This window comes from Lepidochelys kempii, chromosome 7 (genome assembly GCF_965140285.1).
Source record: "Lepidochelys kempii isolate rLepKem1 chromosome 7, rLepKem1.hap1, whole genome shotgun sequence".
NCBI lineage: Eukaryota > Metazoa > Chordata > Testudines > Cheloniidae > Lepidochelys > Lepidochelys kempii.
In genome coordinates, this window is record NC_136386.1 from 58,600,286 (window position 1) to 58,626,690 (window position 26,405).

The 26,405-nt window shown below is 49.1% G+C and overlaps 1 protein-coding gene across 6 annotated transcripts in view; it reads right to left on the bottom strand.

The window, feature by feature from the left end:
- Window positions 1–26,405, bottom strand: part of ARHGAP22 (Rho GTPase activating protein 22) — a 240,416-nt gene that overhangs the window by 26,753 nt on the left and 187,258 nt on the right. For 5 of the 6 annotated variants that reach the window (XM_073353053.2, XM_073353054.2, XM_073353057.1 and 2 more), the window contains one exon: window positions 7,537–7,744. In XM_073353053.2, coding sequence (XP_073209154.1) covers window positions 7,537–7,744 — 208 coding nt within the window. Of the gene's footprint in view, window positions 1–7,536; window positions 7,745–13,256; window positions 13,427–26,405 lie in introns of those variants that run through there. The other variant, XM_073353059.2, reaches the window with a different exon arrangement.

Genomic DNA, 26,405 nt, shown 5'->3' on the forward strand with positions numbered 1-26,405 from the left:
CCTCCAGGCTGCAGTAGGGCCCCCTTCCTTCTTCCAGACAGAGGGGAGCTCCATGTGTTCTTCATACCACTCCTCCTTCCCAGGCGTTACAGGGAGACAGGGGGAAGGAGCAGGGGGGCATCCTTGCTCCTAGGAGGGGAGGACAGAAGAGGGCATGGAGCCATCATGAATTGCCAGGCTCCTTCTGCTCCCTCTCGTCCTGTCCCCTTCTGTGAGGGGGCACAGCGCCTCTGCTCCTCCCCACTCCACATGTAACAGTTTGAGGGTGATGTGTGCAAACAAGGCCTCTTAGCAAGGTTTGGGTGTGGCATAAAGGGGATTTCTTTCACCCCAAAAGCAAGTGACTGAATCTCACTCCAAGCTGCAGAAAAACATTCACCTCTGGGCGAGACCATGCCAGGACGCTCTCTGACAAGGACGGAAAAGGCCAGAAGGAATGGAAACTGCAGAGGCAGGAACGGAAGCGGAAACGCAGCCTTAGCTATACTGTGCAATGCTCTGGCCTGTGCACTGCCCACACCCTTCACTATACACAGTGCCCTCTCCTTGCCCATGTGCTCCTCTCTGCCTTAGCTTTTCTGTGGGCTACCCACTGTCTTTACCACACTGTCCGCTCCCCTCCCCCTTAGCAATGCTGGGCACTCTCCTGGCCCATATGCACTCCTCCACCAAGCTCAGGCTCATACTTTAAGGCCAGAAGGGACCATCATGATGATCTAGTCTGACCTCCTGCACATCACACAGAACCTCGCCCACCCATCCCTGCAATGGACCCCTAACCTCTGGCTAAGTTATGGAAGGCCTCAAATCATGGTTTGAAGTCTTCAAGTTACAGAGAATCCATCATTTACAGTAGTTTAAATCTGCAAGTGACCAGTGCCCCTGCTGCAGAGGAAGGCAAAACCCCCCGGGGTCTCTGCCAATGTGACCCATGGCAAAATTCCTTCCCGACTCCAAATATGGCTATCAGTTAGACAAGGGATCTCAAACTCAGGTCACCACGAGGGCCACATGAGGACTAATACATTGGCCCAAGCGCCGCATCACTGACACCTTTTCATACAAAAATACAAAAGCCCCCCCGATCTGCTCCTGGCCCTGCCCCCACCCCTTCCATGAGGCCCCACCCCACCCCGCCCCGCCTCTTCTCCGCCTCCTCCCCTGAGTGCTCCGTGTCCCCACTCCTCCCCCCTTCCCTCCTGGAAAGTCCTAAGAGCAGCGGGAAGTGGTGGGAGGTAGGTGGAGGAGCAAGGACGCGGCACCCATGGGGGGGCCGAGGTGGGGGATGAGGGGAGCTATTGCGGGCCACAGAAAATAACTCCGCGGGCTGCGTGTTTGAGACCCCTGAGTTAGACCCTGAGCATGTGGGCAAGACCCGCCAGCCAGACACCTGGGAAAGAATTCTCTGTAGTAACTCAGAGCCCTCCTCATCCAGTGTCTCACGGCCGTCCATTGGAGATATTTGCTGCTAGCAGTCACAGATCTGCCTTGTGTTATTGTAGGCAGTCCCATCATATCATCCCCTCAATAAATTTATCAAGCTCCGTCTTCATGCCAGTTAGATTTTTTGCCCCCACTGCTCCCCTTGGAAGGCTGTTCCAGAACTTCACTTCTCTGATGGCTAGAAACCTTGGTCTAATTTCAAGCCTAAACTTGGTGATGGCCAGTTTATAGCCATTTGTTCTTGGGTCCACATTGGTGCTTAACTTAAATAATTCCTTTTCTGTTCTGGTATTTATCCCAATGATGTATTTATAGAGAGCAATCATATCTCCCCTCAGCCTGTGTTTGGTTAGGCTAAACAAATGAAGCTCTTTGAGTCTCCTCTTGTAAGGCAGGTTTTCCATTCCTCGGACCACACTAGTAGCCCCTCTCTGCACCTGTTCCAGTTTGAATTTATCTTTCTCAGCCATGGGAAACTAGAACTGCACACAGTATTCCAGATGAGGTGTCACCAGTGCAGTCCTGTGCACGCCCCCTGCCCAAGCACTACCCACTGCCTTCATTCTACGGGGTGGTCCCCTTGCCTGTGCTGTCCTCTAATGGGGTCAGCTGCCTCCCATGCACGCCCTCAAGGCCTCAGGGTCATGCTACAAGCAACATGCTTCAGTTTTCCCTCTTGGGCTGTTCAAATAAAACTTCACCTAGGCTTTTTATGGTCAAAAATACCCCTCCTTGGGGGCTGGGTTTATTTATATAAAATAAACTCCAAACCAAAGTCCTAGAACAAAGCCCACAAAACAAACATTTCTGTCCCTCCCTGCATTGGCAGGCCCCTTCTAGCCCCTCCCTGTCTGGAGTCCCAGTCCTGACTCCCAAGACTCTGTCACAGCCTGCTCACTCCTAACTGTCTCCGATCCCTTAGGATTCCCACTCTCTGCAGCTTTCCTGCAGAGATGGGTTTATGTTTTCTTCCAGGTTAGTGATAAAAATGTTAAACAACATGGGCCAAAAACCAATCCCTTCGGGACCCCACAACCAACACAGCTGTTCAATGATGATTTCCCATTTACAATTACATTTTGAGACCGATCAGTTAGCCAGATTTTAATCCTTTTAATGTGTGCCATGTTAATTTTATATCATTCTAATTTTTTTAATCAAAATGCTGTACAGTACCAGGTCAAATGCCTTGCAGAAGTCTAAGCATACAACTGTACACTATTACTGTTATCAACCAAACTTGTAATAAAAAAAACAAATTTGTTTGAAAGGATCTATTTTCCATAAGCCTATGTCAATGGTCATTAATTATATTACTCCCCCTTTAATTCTTTATTCATTGCATCCCATTTCAGCCCCTCCATTATCTTGCCCTGGATCAATGTCAGACTGACATGGGTCATCCCATTTAGATCTTTTAAATATTGGCACAAAATGGGCTTTTCTTCTAATCTTCTGGAACTTCGCCAGTATTCTAATCAACAATAAAAGTCAAGCCAGTCCGTCAGCCAACTCTTTTAAAACTCCTGGAGGAAAGTTATCTGGCTCTACCAATTAAAAATTTTTAAACTGTCCAACTTTAGTAGCTGCTGTGTAACATCTTCCTGAGATACTAATGGTAAAGGTGCTATCGTCATACGACGAGACTACATCATCTGGTTTTTACCCATATACAGAACAAAAATATTTATTCAACGCTTCTGCCTTTTCTGCTTTATTATTGATAATTCTACCATTTCCATCTAGTTATGGGCCAGTACTACTGTCAGGATTTTTTTTGTTCCGAATATACTTGTATAATGCCTTGGTGTCCTTTGCTCTGCTGGCCACAGCTTTGCTACCCTTATCAATTTTCTACAATTCTTAATTTCTGATTTATATTCCTTACAATCAACTTTCCCTTTCTTCCATTTGTTTTTATATATATACACACATACACATACACACACACACACACAGAGTATATAAGTAATCATTACTTGATCACATTTATAATGTGCAAACAGAATAAAGTCCAGTCCAGTGCGCACACACACACATATACAGGCGGCGCTTTAAAAAGGCTAATTTCACAAAGCAGGAAACAATTTTGAGTCAGATCTGCTGACAGAAATAAATGGGAGTGGTAGTTGGGAATTGTTATAAGAACATTTTACTTAGATGCCCAGAAAGCCAACGGTGAGGAAGAAGGTATTGGTTTAAAAAATACCTGGTTTAAAAGGGCAGTGAAAGCAGCTATAATTATATTCCTCAACATTGGCTTTTTGGGCATCTAAGTACCATGTTCTTAAAACAATTTATGATTAAATTATTCCTGTCAGCAGATCTGACTCAAAATTGTTTCCTGCTTTGTGAAATTGGCCTTTTTAAAGCACCCGTGTGTGTGTATATATATAATCACTGGACTGGACTTTATTCTGTTTGCACATTATAAACGTGATGAAGTCATGATTACTTGTACCTAAGCTACCCTTAATTTTTAGTTCTGTGATCAGTTCCTTTTTATCTGTTACGACAAGGTCTAATCTAGAGTTCCCCCGGGTTCACTGTAACACTTTGAGTTAGGTGACAATTTCCTACAATATTTAGAAATTCCAGGGATGTTTCAGTACTCGCAGCCGGAGACTGCCAGCATATGTCACACAAACTGAAGTCCTCGAGGATCATGAACCTTTTTTGCCTACATATTACAGTTAGACGTGTAAGGAGCTGGTCATCCTGCTCCCCATCCTCTCTCTTCAGCTTTAGCTATATACCGTGCGCTTTCATTGCTGGTCTGCTCCCACCAGCCTTAGCTATACTGTGTGCTCACCTTGCCATGGATTTTTTTTTTTTTCCTTTGGTGTAACTTGAGTCGATTAGGAAGAGGTTCATGCTAAACTGAAGTAAGCTACTCAAACTAAGCGCTGGTCTTCACTACTCGGTGATCGACGCTGCAGCAATCGATGCAGCAGGGATCCGCTAAATCGACGGCAGAGCGCTCTATGATCAACCCCGGTACTCTACCTCTCCAAGAAGTGTAAGGGAGTTCGACCGGAGAGCGTCTTCCGTCAATGCAGCACAGTGAAGACACTGCAGTAAGTTGACCTAAGCTACGTCAACTCCAGCTGGAGTAGTGTAAAGTAAGTCCATTTACCCCAGTAGTCAAGACAAGCCCTACGATAAGGGCCTCAAAACAGGAGTTTACACCAGTTTACTCCCAAGCTTGCACCGGTTTGGACAATGACAGTCTCCACCATAGCTGGGCCTCTGCTTCTTGGGCACATGTGAAGAAAGGTCTGATTGTAATACAGAATAACAACATCTATGCAGAGGAGATGGGCCAGCAAATGGGTGATCAGAGCCACGATAGGCTGAAATTGGGGTTCACAGTTTGAGCTCAATTCCAAATCTGGCTTTGGGTTCAGATATGCCAGCAGCAAATTCTCAACAGGCCCAAGAAGGCAGAAAAATCTCCTAAAACCAGCTTAGCTCACAAGCTGTGTTATCAACCCCTCTCACCCCCACTTCTCCCTTTCCCTTGGAAAGCACAAGACCCAAGTCTCTTCTGCAAAAGCAAACAGAGCCACTTCTCCCTACATAAAGAGCCAACTTCTGCCCTGTGATAGGCACCTGCAAGTTGGATTGAATTCAGTGGGAGCAGTATCAGAGTGTCAGAGAAGCTTGCTCTAACACTGCCAGGGCTGCACCTGGTCTGGAGCTACAGCTATCTTAGGACTTGTGTACTAGGGGACAAGCTGAATTAACTAAAGGTGTGAAGTTATAGTGCATTAAACTCCTGCGTGGACAATCTCATTCAGAAGTAAAGTGACTTCAGTTTGTTGCAGCTGAATTCCCTTTGAAGGAGGCTGAAGCTAAAGAAAATTAAATTAACTTTGCGCCTTTAACTAATTCATCTTCACTTTCCTGAGTATCCCCATACAGACAAGCCCTAGGAGACGCGAGAGGAAGGCGTGCACTCAATCGAAACTTCCCCAAAGAGAAGAGCAGAGGCAGTTTCATGGGGTTTCATTCCCAGCAGCACCATTGCAAGCACCCAGAAGAGTGGCAGGTTGATTTTTCCCATCTGCTGAGCTGGAGGATGGAAGCCACGTGCCTTCCCTCCCATCCCCTTCCCCCTTCCCAGCAGGAAGCTGAACTACAGTGTAAGGAGTCATCCAGCCATGTGGGGGAGGGGGTGGACTCCACTTGGATAGTGCCATTGAGCGAGCAAATATTGACTGTGGTTAAGAATCAAAGAGGGAAGGATGGGTGGCCCGGAAGTGGAGATGGGGAGGGAAGAATTAGAAGAATGTCTTCAGTAAACTCTTAGAGACATTCCTCCCAGGCTGGAAATGAGCAACCCTGCGTCCCCCACTCAGGCCCATGCTACCTCTTCCTGCAGCAGCGAGTGTGGTGGGCAGACAGACAAAGTGTAGGCTGGCTTGCAGGGGCAATGAGATGGTGGCATCATTGCTAGGGGTCTGGCCACAAGACTTGGGTTCAAGTGCTGCTTAGATCACCAGTGAAAATTATCTCACCCAGCAAAATCACTAGCAACAGGTCACGGTCACGATATTAGGATCCAAACTCCCCCAGCATCTGGACCTGGATCCATATCTCCCAGGGGTTCAGCTGTGCAGGGTCACTGGTGGGGGCCCAATTCTAAAAGCACTGTGCAGTTTGACAAACTGCATGTATGTTCAGGAGAGACTCAGGGCTGCAATGTTGGGTGTATTTGGCTAGACATTTTTCTCCACTCTGTATTCTGGGAGAGTTTTTTAAATCTCTTTCCTCTGAAGCATTGGGGTGGCCATGGCTGGAGATGGGACATTGGATGTGACAGGACAGGGCTCTGTGGGGGCACTGAACATTCTCTCTCTCAGGTGCATGACTGGCTAGTTCCTGCTCACATGTGCAGGGTCTAATCCATTGCCATAGGTGGGATTGGAGGGAATTTCACCACCGGTCAGATTAGCAACAAGCTTGGGGTGGGGTTTCACCTTCCTCTGCAGCATGGGGTGCGGGTCACTTGCCAGGATTATCTGGATATGTCTCAATCATTTCCCAGCCATTATGGGGACCTCAGGCCTGCTGCACCTCTTTCCCTCCTAGTCTCTGCCTGTGGCACATAAGAATCTCCTGCGGGTTGACCACTTGGTCTCATTTTGGTCCTGGGGTTTAGTGCACGGGGGCTGGTGGCCTGTGATATAAAGGAGGTCAGGCTAGAGCATCTGGCCTTAAATTTGATGACACTATGAAAGTCACTTGGCAGGTCTGGGTGGGCCTGCTTTCCCTCCACCCCCCCCCCCCCACCGCCCCGCATGCACGCCTCATTTTTGGATAGGAAATGAGTTTTCCCCTAGTGAAAATTTCCAATAAAACCAGAAATCATCAACATTTTTGTCAAAATTCTAACTTTTTGTGTAAGTAAATGGAGAAATGTTTCAATTTTCTCCCAACCAAAAGCAGCCATTTTTCAATTTTCAACTCAAAACTGTTCCAGTTGCTGGAATTTCAGGGCAAACATTTCTATTTTTATCAAGAAGCCATTTTTGTTGAAAAAAATTGTTTTGATGGACAATTGTTAACCAGCTCTCCACACTTCAGGTGTAATGGCCAGGGGACATCCCTTTGATGCTTCTGACTGAGACTTCAGATCAGTCAAAGGGGAAGAACGAACCAGCCTAGGTCTTGCTGGAGATCTAGCACGTGGCGAGAGGACCCTGTGGGAACAGGTGGTCAGACACCCTGCTCAGACACAGTGTCATTCATGCGACATCTGTTCTATGGCATGATCCCGTAAACTGCTGAGCACTCCGGCCCAGCAAAGCACTTCAGCGCGTGCCTATCTTTAAGCACATGAGCAGTCTCATCAGCTAGGCACATGCTCAAATTTCAGGTCATTCTTAAGCACCTTGGACCAGAGCCCAGTGGAGCTTGCAGGACTGAGCCCATAGAGAGCGTGTTAAATAAAGAGAACCACAGGCGGAAATTAGCATCTTCCAAGACTGACACATCTGGGATGTTATCAGAAGCCAGGGATGTTACAGAGACATGTGTTAAAGATCAAGAGTTTGGTGCTCACCTTGAGCGACTAAGATACCAACTTACCTGTCAAAGAGGGGCTTCTCTCCACAATCAAATGAATCCTGCAGGTCCTTGACAAGGTTAGCTTGACCAGGCATGCGAAAGAGCCCTTCCTCGGTGAGGCCTCGCTCCCGGATAAAATCCACACATTGCTCCACCAGCAGTGGGGCCAGCCGCAGGCCGTACTTCCGCTCGTATTGCACCGTGTCTTCCAATCGCTGCCCGAAGATCCCTGCCAATGAGAGACGCACGCTGGCATTAATTTTTATTCTCCACAAGCCAGCAGATGGGATGGGGTCAGGGTGGGAGTTATATTTCACATGAAGGAAGCAAAACTGGAACATGGATCCAGCTATTGCCTGGATCAGCAAAAATCAACCAGGAAAAATTACAAACTCATAATTTTCTTCTACTTAGAGTGAAAAATACTATAGGCCAAATTCTGCCCTGACATATGCAACAAGAGCTTCCACTGAGGTCATTGGCAGGTGCCCAACTAAGGGCAAAATTTTCTCCCAAGAAAGGCATAAAAGAATTCAACACTGGTTTTGATGACTTGCAGCTATTCTCCATCTTTATGTTAGACTGAGTGATTGCATTGACACAGTGCCTTTGATCCAAAGGACAACAAAGCCCCATTTTTAAATAGATGCACTGACTTGGCACATCAGAATCTACCACTGGTACACACCCACCTCTGGGAAGGGACACAGCTGCTATTTAACAGCTCACAGCAACCCAGCCCAAGAGCTAGGATAGGAAATGAAGCTTGGGACAGGAAGTGAAGACTAATGTCCCCCACTGACACTGCCAGGGGTACGGTAAGCAGGCAGGATGTAATAACCCATGCTGGAACCATTCACAGACCCAGGAATTAGTGGTAACACACTCACTGCTGTGAAAGATCTTTTCTGACCAGGGGCCTTTACTTTTACATGTCATTTTCAACCATCTCAGCTAACTAATCAGTCTCCTTTGCGGCCTTCACTGTGATTATTTACCATATATTGCAGTAGCATCTCGGGCCACCACCAGCTTGGGCCCCAGGGTGCTAAGCACTGTACAAACATATAGCAAGTGACAGTCCTGCACTGTGCTGTATAAATGGAGTCATGTTTTCTTGAGAGAAAATCCCTAGTGTAATATCCCTACAGATCAAATACTCCAACCCAAAAGAACGTGGAAGGGGCTCTGGGGGTGCAGTTGAAATGCTGCCTCTCCATGGACCTGTTCCACCACACACACACTGAAAATTAACTGAAAAACTCCATCATAAACACAATTAAGCTGCCTTCCTAGAAGAAGCAGCAACCCACACTATTCAATCATATGCACCTTTACTTACACACACTGGATGCACCCTAATGAGCCATACATACAGTATGCTCCTGTACAGTCATGTGTAAATGTAAGCCACACCTACTCCATGTATGTAACCCACTCCGTGTGGCACTCTGTGTCCCTCTAGTGGTGGCTGGGCCTGCTCTAGCCGGAGCTAACAGAGCATGATTTCTTAGCTCAGACACTACAGCCTCATGCTTTTAGATTCAAAGGTCCCAGGGTCAATCCCCACTGTTAGGGTCCCCAATCAGCTGCATGGCCTAACATATGCATTCTGAACCCTTAGTTCTGTTGCTCAAGATGTGGCCGTGGGGGCATAGGAGCAGCAGCATTCAAGCAATTGACCCTGCTCAGAACAGAGATTTCAGATAAAGAGTATAATCCTCAAATCTATTCAATTTCAGATGCAACCAGACCATGGCACATATGCAGCCTGATCCCAAGCACACTGATGTCAATAGGAGACTTTCCATTGTACTCATAATTAATCTTATGGCTCTGAAAATACAGCAGCATACAGAACTAGATTCTTATTGTACTCAGAGCCAATTTCCTAGGAGTAACGTCAGGTATGTTCTGTGCATAAGATTATAATATGCCAGAGAAAACATTTCAGTCAGCGTTATTAGATTATGTTGTTTTTAACACCCCACTTACTATTCCAATATTAACCACAGGACCTCATGTTCCATGTTTATTTTACTGCTGCTTTCATGGTTGGTGCAGGACTCCTAGCAGGAAGTTTTCCCAGCCACCACTCACTGTCTTTCAATGAAGCTGCCATACTAGATCAGATATACGATCCATATTTGCCCCAATTCTGTACACTAGTCCAGGACGCTGTCTCTGCTAATGATCAGTAGTTGAGGCTTCAGAGTAAGGCTTAATCTCCCCCGGTAATATACCTAATTGTGCATTACTGTATCATGGTTGGTGTGCAGGAAGGAACTCCCCTGCTGATCCCAACTAGTGATCAGTTTATGGAAGCATGGGGATTGGTCATCCTTGTCATTCTAATCCTAGCCAGTGTCCATGCAGATTTAAATTCTTATTTATATCAGTGTCTAATTCACTTGTGAAGCTTAGCTATATTTCCCAATAATATCCTCGGGCAAGGAGTTCCACAGGTTAACAATAAGTTCTGTAAAAACAATTTTTATTTTTTTTTTAGCTGTTGCTTTTTAAACTAATCAAGCGGCCGGGGCCCCCTGTTCTTGTGTTATGGCTCAGGGTAAACAGAAGTGCCTACTCTATGACACTCAGCATTGTATGTGGTTCTAAAAGAGGTCTTCTTTCAAAAACCAAAAACTACGTTTTTAAGTGAATTTTGTGCTGGACTGACAGCTCTGGTGTCCAGAGTCCCCACAGCACCTGACACTTTTAGCATGGGCAGCAGCAAAACATGCTTCCCTACACTATCCTATAGCCACAGCTCAACCCCGACTCTACAGGTGAGAAGGGATGTCTCCATAGCCCCATACAGTCTTGACTTCCCTGCTGAGGCTGCCAACAAGCAGGGTGCATTTGGCCTCTCTCAGGAAGGTAGGTTTTGTCTACACACAAATGGACACATAAGGGGAATCTCTAGTTACTGGAGTACCCCAATAATAAGGCTGCTCACTAGCTATGAACGGAGGAGCAGAGACTTTTTACTCTGTTAGATTCTGTCCCCCATCTTTGCAGCTCCCTTCACAGCCTCTGTTTATTTTCCACTCTACTCTGCCTGTTTCCAGGCTTCCTTTCCTAGCACCACCTGGTTTTGAGTTGAACTTTTGATCCCATGTGTTGAGTGGGTTCAAAATCAGCCCAGACGATTCCCCCTCTTCCTTTAGTCATTTCTGGCTTTTGCCATGTTCCAAGCAGCAGCCCTGAAAGGCTTCATCTCCCATTATCTCCCACCAGCACCCCTCTTCCTCTTGGAACTGAGGATCTCGTGTTACAATTGCTTTCTTCAGGGAAAGGAGATCCATGTTCAGAGGATGCTCAAGCTATGGGAGACTTCAGGGGCAGTGTCACAGACAGCAGCCTTCCTGCCAGGGAGCTCCAGTCTCTATCAGAAATCAAACTGTCCTCTACCACCAGCCCCGTCTTCCCAAATCTCTCCCCTCCCCACCCCCATGCTTACACGTCCCTCTCCCTCCACCCTGCCTGTCCCCCTCCCCCACATAACTTGCCAGTGATTTTCAGGGCCCTTTCTCTTTCTGGCTACACACATGTGGCTGGGAGGGAGAGAAGAGGCAATATGGACTCTGTGAGGAAGGTGGGTGAGGATTCAGCCACCTCTTGGGAAGACGATGGGATTAAAGCTACTTTATTGCTGCTCCGGAGCAGACCCCAGGCCTCTCCTCCCCACAATGTGGCACTGTGCTCTGCCCCCAATTGCTAGACCATACAGCAGTTCCGGGGTCTGCTACTGACCTCCAGCTAACACCCCCAGGCAGTGTCAGCTGGTGCTTTCACATCCGGAGCCCGGGCACGGCGTTCCACACCACCACCGGAGGTGGAGGGTACAAAGCGAGGTGCTACCGTGCTCTCTTTGAATTGGTCTCCCTTCTGCATCTCCTAACTCATCCAGCCCTGCCCAACAAGGGCTTGTGAAAAGGAGGCAGCCACATGGTCCAGTCACCTCCCCCACCCCGAGGCTGGATTGGCTTTGTCCTCACTTTGAAACAAAAAGCAAACTAAGAGCCAATTCTACTCAGCTCAATCCGTTGGCTCCTGGAGGCTCAGGCCTGTTTTTAATCACCGGTGCCTGCAGCTCCCGCTGAATTTGGCAGTGCTTTGCTCTCAGTCTTTGATGATCCTGTTGGAAGATGTTACTGCCCTGCGCTGCTCTCTCTTCCCATCCCAGCAGATGTGGGAGCCAATGCCACTCAGCCTACAGACCCGCCTGCCAGGGTTAGGCTAGAAATCAGGCCCAAAGCTATTGGCACCTAAACAGTTAACTCCTCTTGTCCTGTCCTTATCTAGAGTCAGGCGTTTTGTTTGGTTTCAAAGCAGTAAAAGAACATGCCTGGGACCACATCTTTAATCTCTGGAAGATCCAACAGATACCAGACAAATGGGTTAGAACAATTGGGGGCTGGGGAGTTCCAACAAGCTGCCTCTGTTCTTTAAAGAGTTAGGTGGATCTCTGCAGAAAACCAAGCCAGCAAGGATGCACTGACTCACAGACTGGCTCTCTGTCCCGGCCTAAAGAGCTCACCCACCAGCTCCAGGCATACAAACATGCTGTTCAGACATGCAGTGGGAAGAAAATATATCTTCTCCATCCCAATGAAACTACAGAGAGAAACAAGGAAGGCAGATCTTGGTTCCCTTTAGCTCAGACTGCTGCTCCAGGAGAACACAACACTCAGTATGTGCTCAGAGTGAAAAGATCAAAGCAGGTGTGTGTAGCTAATGTGTGTGTGTGTGTGTGATTACACACACACAGCGAGACAGATTCAAGCACACATGCTCATCCTTGCATGCACATATATTCTCACCATGGACATGCATACTCACACACATCTGTCAGACTCAGACATAAATGACCACAAACACACACAGACCCAAGAGCTTGCACAGGGTTACATAATATGCTAACCCACATACGGACACCTGCACTATCTATCTCTTACACTCCTCCCACCCCCCATCTGTCACTCTCACATACACAAAATCACGGATGGGCACAGGGTCAGCCACACACACCCACCCACACACCCCTCATTCCCACACACCATCATGCATGCTCATCTCCATGCATGTGGACACATGAACACACATTCACCATCATACACAGACATACTCGTTTTCCTCACTTGTGTATATCAACACACACTCTCCAGTGCACGTCATTAGTATTTCAGTAGCAGCTACAGGCCCAATTGTGCAAAGCACTGTGTGCACATGCACACACAGAGGAAGTTCCTGCTCCTAAGAGCTTATGCTCTAACTAGACAAGGCAGACAGAGTGGGAGAAAGGGACATAACAGACTATCAGGACTGGAGGAACAGAGAGATTATGAGACTTGCCCAAGGTCAAACAGGGAATCCCTGGTGGAGCTGGGAACTGAACTCTGATCTCCTTAGTCCTAGTCCCTTCAACAAAAGACCATCCTTCATACGTATTAGGACATGTTCACTCTCATGCTTGTTCGTACACACACACACACACAAATACTGATGCAAAAAACTCCCCCGAAAACCTCCTTAGCAGTTTGTTTGGGGTCGGGGGGTGGGGGGGGAGACAGTATTTCTGGCCCTAGACCATATCCTCCTCACTGTTTTACCTCTGTAAAGATCAAAGTTATATTTAGCCTGTGTCTGAGTTTCCCCAAGTATTAATGCAAAGATCTGCATTTCCTCTAGCAAAAGGAAACCATAACAACAGTAAGCTCTGGAAAACTGTCGCGTACCTCTGGTTCTTGTGCAGCACTCAGCTACATGGCAGGCACTGAGCTTCAAGCAGAAGCCAGGCAGCGTCAGACAGCAGGAGCGGCAGAGAAAGAAAGTCCTGACTTCAGGCATCAGACACATTCTGAGTCCCAGCACTGGCAGCCTTCCATGCACCCAACGCTGGAGAGCGGAGAGCAGCCGGTGTGCCCTGGGAGATAATCTCAGCGGCACATCTGGTCTCAGCTCCACGACTCAGCATTAATTATGACTTGTGAAGAAAGCATTTGAAATATCCAATGAGATGCAGAGCTAGCCAGCAACCTCAGCAAGGGGAAAGAGAGACAGACAGGCAGGTAGGATCTTGCTCACCCTCCATGCTGCAGCCTGTGTAAACAGCTAAGTATGGGTCGCAAGTTTTAACAAAGGCATCCCCTATAGGCTGTGTAATATATTCATGCTCTAATTGCTTGTCAGATCTATTCCTGATAGCCGGGGGAAACTCAGCAACAGTTGCTGTCTGCGTGTCATGCTCTTGGTCCCTTCATGCTATTAGCTGCCCCACAGACAGTCTGTTGCCCCCACCTAACATTTTGATTGAATATCAAGTGCCAGAGTCAGAAATGCATCCCTCCCCACCTGAATCAGTCATGGGGCATCCACTCAGCTCCAGGTTAATTTGTAGCTTCTCACACAGTCTAACAGAGGCAGAGTCTGAGCAGCAGGCCCAGCATAGCCTTACTGGCCAAACCACATTTGTTTTAGTCATCTCCACAGAAGCTACCCAATGTTACTGTGAAGCACTGAGTGGGATAGTCAACAGGACAGAACAAACTAAGGGGCCCAGCCATATGGGGAGGGGTTTGCAAATGTGAAGGCAGACCCCAGATATTGAACCCATGACCTCCAAGGCTAGAGGCACGAGTTGCTACAGCTTGAGCCAAGAGATCCACCCACCCTCTGGATCAAGCACAGCAGGAGAACGCGTAACACACTGACCAGTGGGTTCCAAAGAGCTTGGACACAATACAGTAGCTTTACTTCACTCCATTTAAAAAATGGATCATAGAACTGTGGATCGGTGATCCATAACCCACCGGTACCATCACCCCAAAATTGTGAGATGTGCTGAAGTTTGGCTAACTGTTCCCCCCAGATAACTCCCATGAATGTAGCTGCCTATTCGCTTCTGGATATCTGGGGTCAAAATACTGCATATAAAGTCATTCATACAGCTTACATTAATCTGAACTGAGAAGTCTAATGGTTCCAGCAGGGGCTTTCTAAACCTGATTATAACACTAACATGATGCATGATCATGCACAACTTGCTTCACCTCTCTAGGCCTCAGTTTCCCCATATATAAAATAGGGGAAACGCTACTGACTTACCTCACAGTCAGACAGTTAGAGTTCAAGCACTGAGAGGTGCTGTGGGCCAGTGGTCGCCACCACCACCACGACTCAAAAGACATGGGTTCTAATCCTAGACCTGCTAGGTAACCTTGGGCAAGTTGTTTCCCCTCCCACCATTTGTCTATCCTGTCTATTTAGACTGTAAACTCCTTGGGGCAGAGACTATGCCTTACTATGTGTATGTACAGCGCCTAGCACAACAAGGGCCATAATCTTGGTTGAGGCCTCTAGGTGCTGCTGTGATCCCAGTAACAATAATAAAACTCAGTGTTCGTTAGACTATTGAACTCTTGAATAGAAAATGTTTGCAAAGGACCTGGAATTGGTTCTTGTCCCACCAGGTGAATATGGCAGGCTACAGCTTACAGAAAACATGACCATGAGCTTCTGGAGGTCAGTAGGAAGCATGGGTGATAACTTGATGGTCCCATAATTATTCATAAAGGTTTCTGGCACTGCTTCCTGGAACACTGCCCCAAATTGTATCATGTGCACTAACAACAAGATAAGAGAGACTGGAACTGCTGGGATGGATGCCCAGAGGATGGGAAAAGGCATGTGGAGGTTTTTATTTTTGTATATAGTGCTTCATTACTAACCCCTCATAGGGCACAGAGGGTCATCCCTGGTCACCCTCTCTCATTCAATGAAATAGAAAGGCAGCACCCAAAAAACTGATAAGGGAATCCTTTTGTACACAACACACAATTAACCTGTGGGACTCATTGTTACTAGGTACAAGTAAGGCCAAGACCTTAGCAGGATTCAGACACTGATCAGACATTTATACAGATAATGAGAACATCACCAGTTGCACTAGGTAAGATATAACCCCTATGCTTCATCAAAGGAAGGAAGGAAGAACAAACAAAGGCTCCATGAGAGACAAAACAACCACACTGGCTCATATGGCAACTCAGCTACGGTGACCAGATGAAATGGACAAAATATCAGGACACATGCGGGAAGCAAAAAAAGAGGCCGGAGTTGCCAAGGCAAAAAAAAAAACAAAAAACAAAAAATAAACCCACCAGAGCAGCCAAAGGCGCAATATCGTGCATCAGTCGGGACGCGGGACTAAAAATCGGGACAGTCCCGATTTTATTGGGATTTTATTGGGTCACCCTAAACTCAGCTGAAACACAAAATGGCAGATGCCTCATAGTTGTTGCCTGCTGGAGACCACCCTACAGTTCAAGGTACAGTACAAGGGCATGGGAACAGCAGGACAATGTCATATTGCAGTTACATCTGCCACTGTTACCATCTGATCTCCATGTGAAGTAGGTCTCAGTCTAATTCAGAAGGACAGGATGCATGTTGAATACAGTATTCCCCATCCAAAAGCACGCAGAAATCATGAATCAAAGGCCAAACTGCTATGAGATTTTTCTTTTGTCTTTGGGTTTTGAGACACTAGGCTGGACATGGATCACACTTCCAAGCTTTTCTGGGCCAGCACAAGGGCAAGAACCATACTTTTTAATCAATATGAAAGCTGAGATTCTCACCTAAGCAGGAGCTGTGGATTGATGAAGGACACCCAGTATTGCTAGACTCATGAGAAGGATTTGAGAGTTGGTGTGAATGGGTTATCCCTTCAGTTCCTGGAACCCCTAGCTGGCAGGACCTCTGGGAATCAAGCAGACACACACAGTCCACAAGGGTACCATCTCTTTATTACTGCTTATACGCCAGGTATTTCATAACATAGCAGCAGTTACATGGAACCCCCTTCCTGCCTCCTAGCTCAGCCTTTTCTACTGCTTGCTTTATTCTCAGAGCTATCCAGCTGGTGAGCTAGTTACCTCATTAGCTCATCAGGCTCCCTACAGGTGCAAGTGTTCCCTTTTACCCATCCAAGCCCAAACTACCTAAGTCCCTCCTGCTCTAACTACAGCCAGAGCCCTTTGTGTTCTCAGCAACCAGGTCCTGGCTTCCAAAGGGCTCAATTTCTAGCTGCTAACAGCAGCCTACCTCAGCTGGCAACACTGCATACAAATGACCAGCACAACTGGCACTAGGTTCTCCAGCTAGGCAACGGAGACTGACCACCTCTCTCCCCGGGGAAAAGGGGCTGCTGGGGGAAGCGTATGCTGCCACTACCTGGGCTGCTCTTGTTCTGTTGCTAGAGTCTTGATCTCCAGAGCTACGTGGCAAGAAAACCCACCATGGATGTTCTGCTGGGGAGCTGAGCTGAGCTGTTTGGGTCCCTGATACCCCAGCTTCGGCACAATGTACGGCTGGGGGTGGAGTCTCCTGGTATGCACTCACGAGCAGTTAGTCCATAGGGACCACAGCTGTAGGAAAGGGACCTGGCTGCACATGTCTTTACAAGCTTTGAGACTCAACCCAGGCTTGCTGGGAAGTTCACTCAGGCTCATAAACCCCCACAAAAACCTGGGCAGGTTTCTAGTTTGGTATCTGCCATAGGCCAAATTCAACCCTGAAACCAACAGCAGAACTCCAGGACGGTGAACCCCCAGGAACTGCCATAAGGCTCCACTCCAACTCCGTGTGAATGGAACTTGCCTGCCTTCACAGCTCCCCAGGGGGGTGCAGGTAGACTGATTCTGGGCCCAAGCTGCTACATTCAGGGATGTAAGATCCTGGGGTTTGTTTTGCTTCTTTTTAGAGGTAGGGCCCAGTCTTAAAGTTTTAATCCAGATCTGACCTCCCTCAAAGTTTGGGCACATTCAGATCCAGAATTTCCTCCTAAGGCCCATCGGGCCCGGGGTGCTTTTGTTCGATCCCGCATCCGCCTCCTTCGGGAGCTGGATCGCAGCTCCCGCTTCTTCTATGCCCTGGAGAAAAAGAGGGGGGCCAAGAAGCATGTCACCTGCCTCCTCGCAGAGGACGGCACCCCTCTCACGGATCCGGTGGAGATGTGCGGGAGGGCCAGGGCCTTCTACGCAGGCCTTTTCTCCCCGGATCCGACCGATCCTAACGCTTGCAGAGTACTCTGGGACGAACTCCTGACGGTCAGCGCGGGCGACCGACACCAGCTAGAGCTGCCTCTCACTCTGGCCGAGTTCTTGGAAGCCCTCCGCCGCATGCCCACCAATAAATCTCCGGGCATGGACGGGATGACCGTGGAGTTCTACCGCGCGTTCTGGGATGTCCTCAGCCCAGACTTAGTTACCGTCTGGGCCGAGTCTTTGCAGAGCGGGGTCCTCCCTCTTTTGTGCAGGCGAGCCATGCTCGCCTTATTGCCAAAGAAGGGGGACCTCCGCGATTTATGAAATTGGCGTCCCGTCTCGCTCCTCAGCACAGACTACAAGGTCGCAGCAAAAGCCATCTCGCTGCGGCTAGGGTCCGTGCTGGCGGACGTGATCCACCCAGACCAGACCTACACTGTCCCGGGCCGCACCATCTTCGACAACCTATATCTGGTCCGGGACCTTTTGGAACTTGGGTGTAGGGACGGTCTGTCGTTCGCCCTCCTGTTCCTGGATCAGGAGAAGGCGTTCAACAGGGTGGATCACGGGTATCTCCTGGGCACTCTGCGAGCATTTGGCTTGGGTCCCCAGTCTGTGGGTTTTCTCCAGGTGCTGTACGCCTCCGCAGAGTGTCTGGTCAGGCTCAACTGGACTCTGACCGAACCGGTCAGCTTCGGGCGAGGAGTACGGCAGGGGTGCCCCCTCTCGGGCCAGCTGTACACTCTGGCGATCGAGCCCTTCCTCTGTCTCCTCCGCAGGAGGTTGACGGGGTTGGCGCTACGGGAGCCGGAGCTGCAGCTGGTCCTGTCGGCATACGCCAACAATGTACTCCTCGTGGTCCAGACCCGGGCAACTTGGCGCGGGTGGAGGCTTGCCAGGCTGTGTACTCGGCAGCCTCCTCCGCCCGGGTCAACTGGGTCAAGAGCTCTGGCTTGGTGGTAGGGACTTGCAGCAGGCGAGCTCCCTCCCACCCGCGCTTCAAGCCATCCGGTGGAGCGCAGGTCCGCTGCTCTATCTCAGCGTTTACCTTTCTGCCACGCATCTGTCTCCACCGGAGATCTGGCACGGTTTAGAGGGCAGGGTGGTAGAGTGGCTCCGGAGATGGACAGGACTGCTCCGGTATCTGTCCTTTCGAGGGCGGGCACTGGTGCTCAATCAACTAGTCCTGTCCGTGCTCTGGTACCGGCTCAACATCCTGGTTCCGGCCCCGGATTTCCTGGCCAACCTCCGGAAATTGATTCTGGAGTTCTTCTGGTCAGGACTGCACTGGGTCTCTGCAGGGGTTCTCCATCTACCCCTGGAGGAGGGAGGGCAGGGCCTGAAGTGTTTCCGCACTCAACTCCATGTCTTCCACCTCCAAGCCCTGCAGAGGCTCCTTTATGGTGCAGGTAGTCCGGCGTGGAGCATATTGGCGCACGCCTTCCTGCGCCGCCTCCGAGGGCTCCGATATGACCGGCAGCTCCTTTATCTCCATCCGAGGGGTCTTCCGCGAGACCTCTATGGGCTGCCGGTCTTCTACCAGGACCTCCTCTGGACCTGGAAACTGTTCACAGCGACCAGGTCCGTGGCGGCCTCTGTGGGGGAAGATCTCCTCGCGGAGCCCCTGCTACACAACCCCCAGCTCCGTGTGCAGGTGGCGGAGTCCTCCTCGGTGCGCCAGAGGTTGGTCCTGGCAGAAGTCACCAAAGTCGGAGACCTCCTGGACTACGACCGGGGAGACTGGCTGGATCCCCTGACGCTCGCTCAGCGCACGGCGCAATCCAGACCTCGTACTGCCCTGCGCGTACTTCAGGAGGTGAGGACCGCTTTGCTGCCCGCTGCTCGGGTTTATCTCGACCAGGTCCTGCGAGAGGGCGCGCCCCGCCCACCCTCCACCCCAGGCCCTCTGGACCTTTTCATCGGGCCCCTACCCCGTGGACCCGAATGACCCCCCCCGCCCCTTCACCGTGAGCCGGCTGTGCGAGCTGCAGCCGGTCCAGTTCCAGACCGCGCCAAAACAACATCGCTACACGCTCGTGCTCCACAGCCTTCATGTCCTCACCCTCACGTCCTGCCCTGACACAAAGTGGCGGGACCTCCTGCCACCTCTAGAGGGTGAGGAGCCCCGGTGGGCCAGCCTCTATTCCACCTTAGTCCCGAGGCCTGCCGGGGATATCAGTTGGCGGCTCCTTCACGGGGCCGTGAGCACGGGCATGTACTTGGCGCAGTTCACCCCAATCCCGGACACCTGCCCCTTTTGCGGCGTGAGAGAAACCCTGGCACACGTCTATCTGGAGTGCGCCAGGTTCCTGGATCCCAATAAGGCCCATCTCTTAACCCAGCCAAACTCAGGTGGATGGATCACTTCCTTATGCCAACAGAAAGCTGCCAATCAAATAATTAAGAACAATCAGTCATACTGCTAAACTCAGCAGAAAATGATCTATCAATCCTTCCCTGGGCACAGAACTATTCCCTTCTATTCCTTGCTCTCCCAAATGTTTGGGATAGATCCTCTTAACAAAACTCCACCTCACCCTGGCCCAGTATTCTGGACCAGGGAATAATGTACTGGTGTCTGAATGAAAATCAAAGCCTCAGCGTACAGAATCCTCTGTGTGCTGACTGAAATAACCTAGCAGTGTCAACCGGACCTGCATTTAGGACAAACATGAGACACAGCGCAAGCACTGAAAGGTTATTAAACATAACTGCTCATCTTCCCTTAGCAATGGGGGAGACTCAACTAATCCTGTCTAAACAGTTTTTCCATCTCTCTGAAGTATGATGGGAAGGAGCCTCATTAAACAGCGCAGTAAATTACACTGCAGCGGACTCTGCACGGCTTATTCTCTGAACTGAGCTTATAACTGTTTGCATGGAGAAAACAGAAAGATGATAAACAGCCCTGAGCATTGGTTAGCCACAACATCCAGAGTGCCATGCCAAAACTAGCCACTTATTAGTCTGCTTCTCTCTAAACAACGACAAGAAATATTTGGAGAATGAAATGTTGAGAGCAACATAAAAATACCTTTCAAATGAACAGCAGTGATCTGATCTGAACAAATATTCCTTGGAAAACTTGATCCTCCACACAATGCTATAACAACATGGGGAAACATACATTTGGTAAAGAGCTCTTCAATCTATCAGGCAAAGGTATAACAAGACCCAATGGCAGGAAGCTGAAGCTGGACGAATTCAGACTGGAAATAAGATGTAAATTTTTTACAGTGAAGGTAATTAACCATTGGAACAATTTAGCAAAAGTTGTGGTGGATTCTCCATCACTGTTCATTTTTAAATCAAGATTGGATGTTTTTCTGAAAGACCTGCTCTAGGACTTATATTGGTGAAGTTTTGTTACACAGGAGGTCAGACCAGGTGGTCACAATGGTCCCATCTATGAAACCTTTCACTTCCATCACACCTTTCATCCAGGGACTTCTCACATTCATTCATTCTCACAACTCACTTATGTGGTTGTCTCCCATTTTCAAGATAGGGAAACTGAGGCAAGAGATTAAAGTCCAAATTTTCAGAGTTATCATTAGTTCACTTTTTGGATGTCCAGCTTGGGATAGCTGGGTCCAGACTGGCATCTCACTCCCACGAGTGAGGTATTAGCTTGGAGGGTCTGGACCCCAGACCTTATTTCCCAGAGCTGTAGGCACCCTCAACTTCCATGGACTTTAATGGCAGTTTTGTTTGTACAAAGCAGCTAAATGAGATAGGAACATCTCTCCCCATTCCACTTCATCTGGAGCTCCCTGCTGCCTAGAAATGTATTATATGGATACTGGGTGTTAGTGAAGATCAAAATACGTATTACACAATAACATCTATTCCCACTAAAAAGCCTCATCATTAGAAAAGGGCTTGGAATCCTGCCCCCAGAGCCAACTGCAAGGATGATGGAGGGGTTCAGAATCTGGTGCTTGATCCAGGTCTGAATGTTGCTGCTGATCCCTGTCTTTTTAGTGGGCCGAACCAAAACCCTGGAAAGCCCTTGAACTTTGTTAGATTTGCAGGCTGGCTTTGGATCCAAATTTTGCAGCTTGGACCCATTTGAACTTATGGTGAATCTGTGACTTAGTGGGTAGCACACTGGACCAGCACTCAGTACTTGGCTTCTATTCCTGGCTCTGCCACTGGCTTGCTGGGTGACCACTTTCCCATGCCTCAATTTCCCCATCTGTAAAATGAGGATAATCATACTGACCTCCTTTGTAACTTGCTTTGTGACCTCGGGATGGAAAGCAATAGATAAGAACTAGGGAATATTATTTTTTCAGACCAGTGATATGTAGATCACTTCACATAAAGTACCAATCAAAACCAGTGCCCCCAAACCTTGCCAGGGCCACAGACCTCAGCAACTTGGGTACCTGGGAAATGAATGGAGTGATCACTGGAGTGCTTCTCCAAACCAAACATCAGGAGTATCTGGCTCTGCTGGTAGCATACCCCCATAAACCTCTCATTGCTGAGTCAATTTCACACTCATAGTTTCACTTTGCTACATCCTTCAGGCTCAGAAAGAGAATCCAATCTATTTGCTAATTCTCATGCATGGTCTTATCTCTTACATCTAAATTTAAGTTGCAATGAACACAAAGCATAACTGAACAAGCCAAACCTTCTTTCTTATATGTGAAGGGTGAATTTCGGGTAAAAAAAAAAAAAATCTAGCATAACCATGACACGCAATGCAGTAACCTACTCTTCCCATCTATGGAGCTGTTTGTGCTTGGGAGGCTGGAATGGCTGCCATTTGGCACTTTGAATTACAAAAAGATTGGAATAGATATTGATGATTCCTCTGAGATCTGCATTTACAATGCAGCCCCGAACTCCTCCTACTTGTGAACTGATTCTGAACTGCCTGCCTTCCGTTCCCTTTAGAACAAAGGTGGGCAAACGACGGCCACATCCGGCCCATGGGACCCTCCTGCCTGGCCCCTGAGCTCCTGGCCCAGGAGGCTAGCCCCCGGCCCCTCCCCTGCTGTTCCTCCTCCCCTGCAGCCTCAGCACGCCGCGCCGCCGGCACAACGCTCTGGGCAGCCATCAACGCAGTTGCAGAGCCGCAGCCTGACTTGATGCTCTGGGCGGCCCGGCTGTAGCACCACCAGCCACCGGTGCTCCAGGCAGCGTGGTAAGGGGGTAGAGGGGGTTGAATAGAGGGCAGGGGAGTTTGGGGGCGGTGGTCATGGCTCGGGGGTGTGGATAGGGGTCGGGGGGGTCAGAAGGTGGGGAACAGGGGGGTTGGATGGGGCAGGGGTCCCAGGGGGCAGTCAGGAATGAGGGAGGGGGGGTTGGATGGGGCGGCAGGGGGCAATCAGGGGCAGGGAACAGGGAGCGGTGGATGGGGCAGGAGTCCCAGGGGAGCTGGCAGGGGGCCAGAAGCAGGGGGGTCAGATAGGAGGCAGGGGCCAGGCCACGCCTGGCTGCTTCGGGAGACACAGCCTCCCCTAACCGGCCCTCCATACAATTTTGAAAATCCGACGTGGCCCTCAGGCCAAAAAGTTTGCCCACCCCTGCTTTAGAAGAAAGCACAGAACTGGGCAACAGTGGAGACTCATTCCCAGTTCTGCCAGTGACTTCCCCTGTGTGACTGCTCTGTGCCTACTAATACTTCTCTAGTTCACCAGAGGGTAGGGAAGCTGATTTACCAATGGTGCTCTCCATCCAGACTAAGATTCTCTGATGGAAGGTGTTCATAGCTTGCCTTCTGCTAAAGATATTTGTGGGCAACTAACTCCACTGCATCCCTGTCTGTCCAGCTAGGAAAAATCCTATTCTCTGAAACTGGGACAAGCGAAGTTGAATCACTCACTGCTCATGGGGAAGCTACCGACCTGCACTGAGAAACCACATGTCCTGACTGAACAGCAGCGTCCAGCTTGATGCTGAAAATGAGAACTGACCCCAGGCTCAGTCAGTGTCCTTGTCCGTTCCCCCGCAGGGTGGGATGTGGTAGTGGGGAAGAGAACACACACAGTTAGCACTGTGCCCCCTGTCTCCTGCTGCAGTCTGGGGCATAACAGGGCCAGAGGAGGAGTCCAGGAATCAGGAGGAAGGCTGGTCTTCTGGCTAAAGTACTGGCCTGGGAGTCAGACCTGGGTTCTAATCACAGACCTGCTGTATGACTTTAGGTAGACTCTCTGTGCCTTGGGTCTTCTTCCTACCCTTTATCTGTCTGGTCTGTTTTGAGTGTGACCTCTCACTAGGGGTATACACAGCCCAATGGGGCCTCTGCTTGCTATTTTAATAACAACAAAGCGGCACAGGTTCTTATTCAGATGGCATTTACTAATGAGGCAGGAACAAATCTTGTCTCAGGTCTGACATGCTCAATTTGCCTAGAATTGGTAAAGTTAGATCAAAATGAGATCAGTAACAGGCCCATTGCTGCTCCCCCTGAAACTCCTGTACACAGGTGAGCTGCCTGCTGCAGTTCCTGTACCTCCTCCACCAGGCCAGGTGATCCAGCATTAACCTGGGAATCAGGAAAAAGGAGGACAACTTCCTGGAGCTTAAATCCCAGTGGACAATGAGCCTGCATGGGTCAGGAATGTTACAACACAGAGATACGCAGTGGCTTTCACCCCTAGGGCAACAGCTGGATTCCAGCCAGAGCCCTTAGCGGCAAGCAAGGAAGAACCTCAGAGGAGCTGGAAAAGCACTGGAAGGTTCAGAAGTCTATTAAAACATCGTGAGGATGGAAAGAGCAGGGAAGCTGCCCTGTTTTGTGGCATTCAGGCATTCCTGAACCAGGACATGAGGAATTCTGTTTAAATAAATTAAAACTTTTCTGAGCCGTCTCAGCAGAGGCTCAGGACGGAGTGGGCCACGGCCCGCAGCCCAAAAGATAGCAGGTGGGTGGGGACTGTAAAGCTGAAGGCCTACTACTGGGGGGAGGAGGGAGCTTCCAGTACTTATGAGGGTCCCAGAGTAGCTGAAGAGATAGGAGGGTCCCACAAAGGGTTAAATCTGCTGCCTACAGGCAGCTAGCTACCTTTCTCCTTTAATACAGATTCTCGCAACATTGAAAGAAACAACACAGAGATATTAAAAAACTTGCCTGCAAGCTGAGAAACACCACAGGTACATATTTGGCCTATTAATCACCCACTGCCATGGCCTGCTCTGAGAGCCAGGGGGGCTTTGAGCCTGTCAGCTTTCATAAACCTCGCACAAACATGGCCAGTGCTCGCAGAGGAGGCCTGTGCGGGAAACCAAGAGTGTGGCAGGAAGTAATGTGAATGACTCAGTCAGGGGGCACTTCCCCTTCTGAGTCAGCCCCCAGACACTGCCCCTAGCAGGGCTGGAGGCAGACATTAAAAAATCTAATGTAACAAATCTGTGGCCATCTAAGATTTCACCGTTATCACTTGGTGGTGGCACACTATGGCAAACAGGAATGGAATTCAGATCAGTCTTCTGACGAACACAGGCTCCCTCATACTTGATCTAGAGGAGAATCACCATCAGCAGTACAGGGCATATGAAACAGACATGAGCAGTTCTGATTGTCTCCAGTAGAGGGCTGAGGTGCATATACACATACGAGCCTGTTGATGAGAATTTGTAATGCAATAGGGGCTCTTTTGGGAAAAAAACGTGCTGCAGTCAGACTATCTTCAAGGAAGGGATTGTGATTTCTGTGTCCACCCTGCACAATGGGGCCTGAGGCCTTTGGCCGCTGCTGAGAGCTCCATGTAAAGAGGAATCTCTTTGCAGGACACAAAAAGTGTTATTGGTCCCACAAAATCCAGGAACTATGCTACACATTCTTGAGTGCCATCTATTGGCACCTTATTTACATATATGCATTCAGACATCCTGTTAGAACACTCCGATATCAGGAGCTACTGTCATATTAATAATTTACTAGCACTGTAGTAGTGCAGAAGAGGCTGTGTGGCACAGAAACAGGGTACGACTACTTCTAGCCAATAGAGGGAGCTTGTGGTTTGTGGGCTAGTCCAGCACACCCTCTAACACAGTACAAGCCCTTGTCCTTTCATGGGCCCTAAGGACTTACGTGCTGCACTGTGACTATACCTGCCACTATATATAAGGAAGCTACTATATTGCCCAGCAGACACCATTCTTGGCCCCTGGTACCCATGACCTCACAAGCTAAGAGACAATGAGCCAGGCCCCCAGCTGGTGGAAGCCATAGAGCTAGTCCAATTTACAGCACCTGAGGGATCTGGCTCATTGTCTCCACTCTCTGCAGCAGCACAAACACTAGCCTTGCCCGCAGCTTTCAGCTCCAAGGTTCTGGGGGCGCGTGTCCCTCCCTGGTTGGAGTGGTGCTAACACACTTCACATGGTGCCCCACACCGCTGGGCACTGCTCTGAACCTTCCATATTCCTGGGCTGTCACACATCTCTATCTGGAGCCAGGCAAAGCTTGGGTGTTTCCGCGGAGTTGCAAAGTCATAGCTTTACAGACTATAAAGCCAGAAGGGTCCACTTTGACCACCAAGTCTAAGCTCCTGGGTAGCACAGGCCAGAGAACTTCCCTGAATTAATTCCTAGAGCAGATGTTTTAGAAAAAACGTCCCATCTTAATTTAAAAATGGCCAGTGATGGAGAATCCACCCCAGCCCTTGGTCAATTGTTTTCTGGAAGCTTAAAAGTCATATGTGTGGAGGGAGTGAACCCCACATGGCAGAAACCTAGGAGTTTCTCATGAAGCCCTGAGAAATGGAACAGCTCTGGTTCATCTCTAGACAGTAAACTCAAGGGCACTGGTTTTCAAAATTTTTGTATTGGTGACCCTTTTCACACACCAAGCCTTTGAGTGTGACCCCCCCCCCTTAT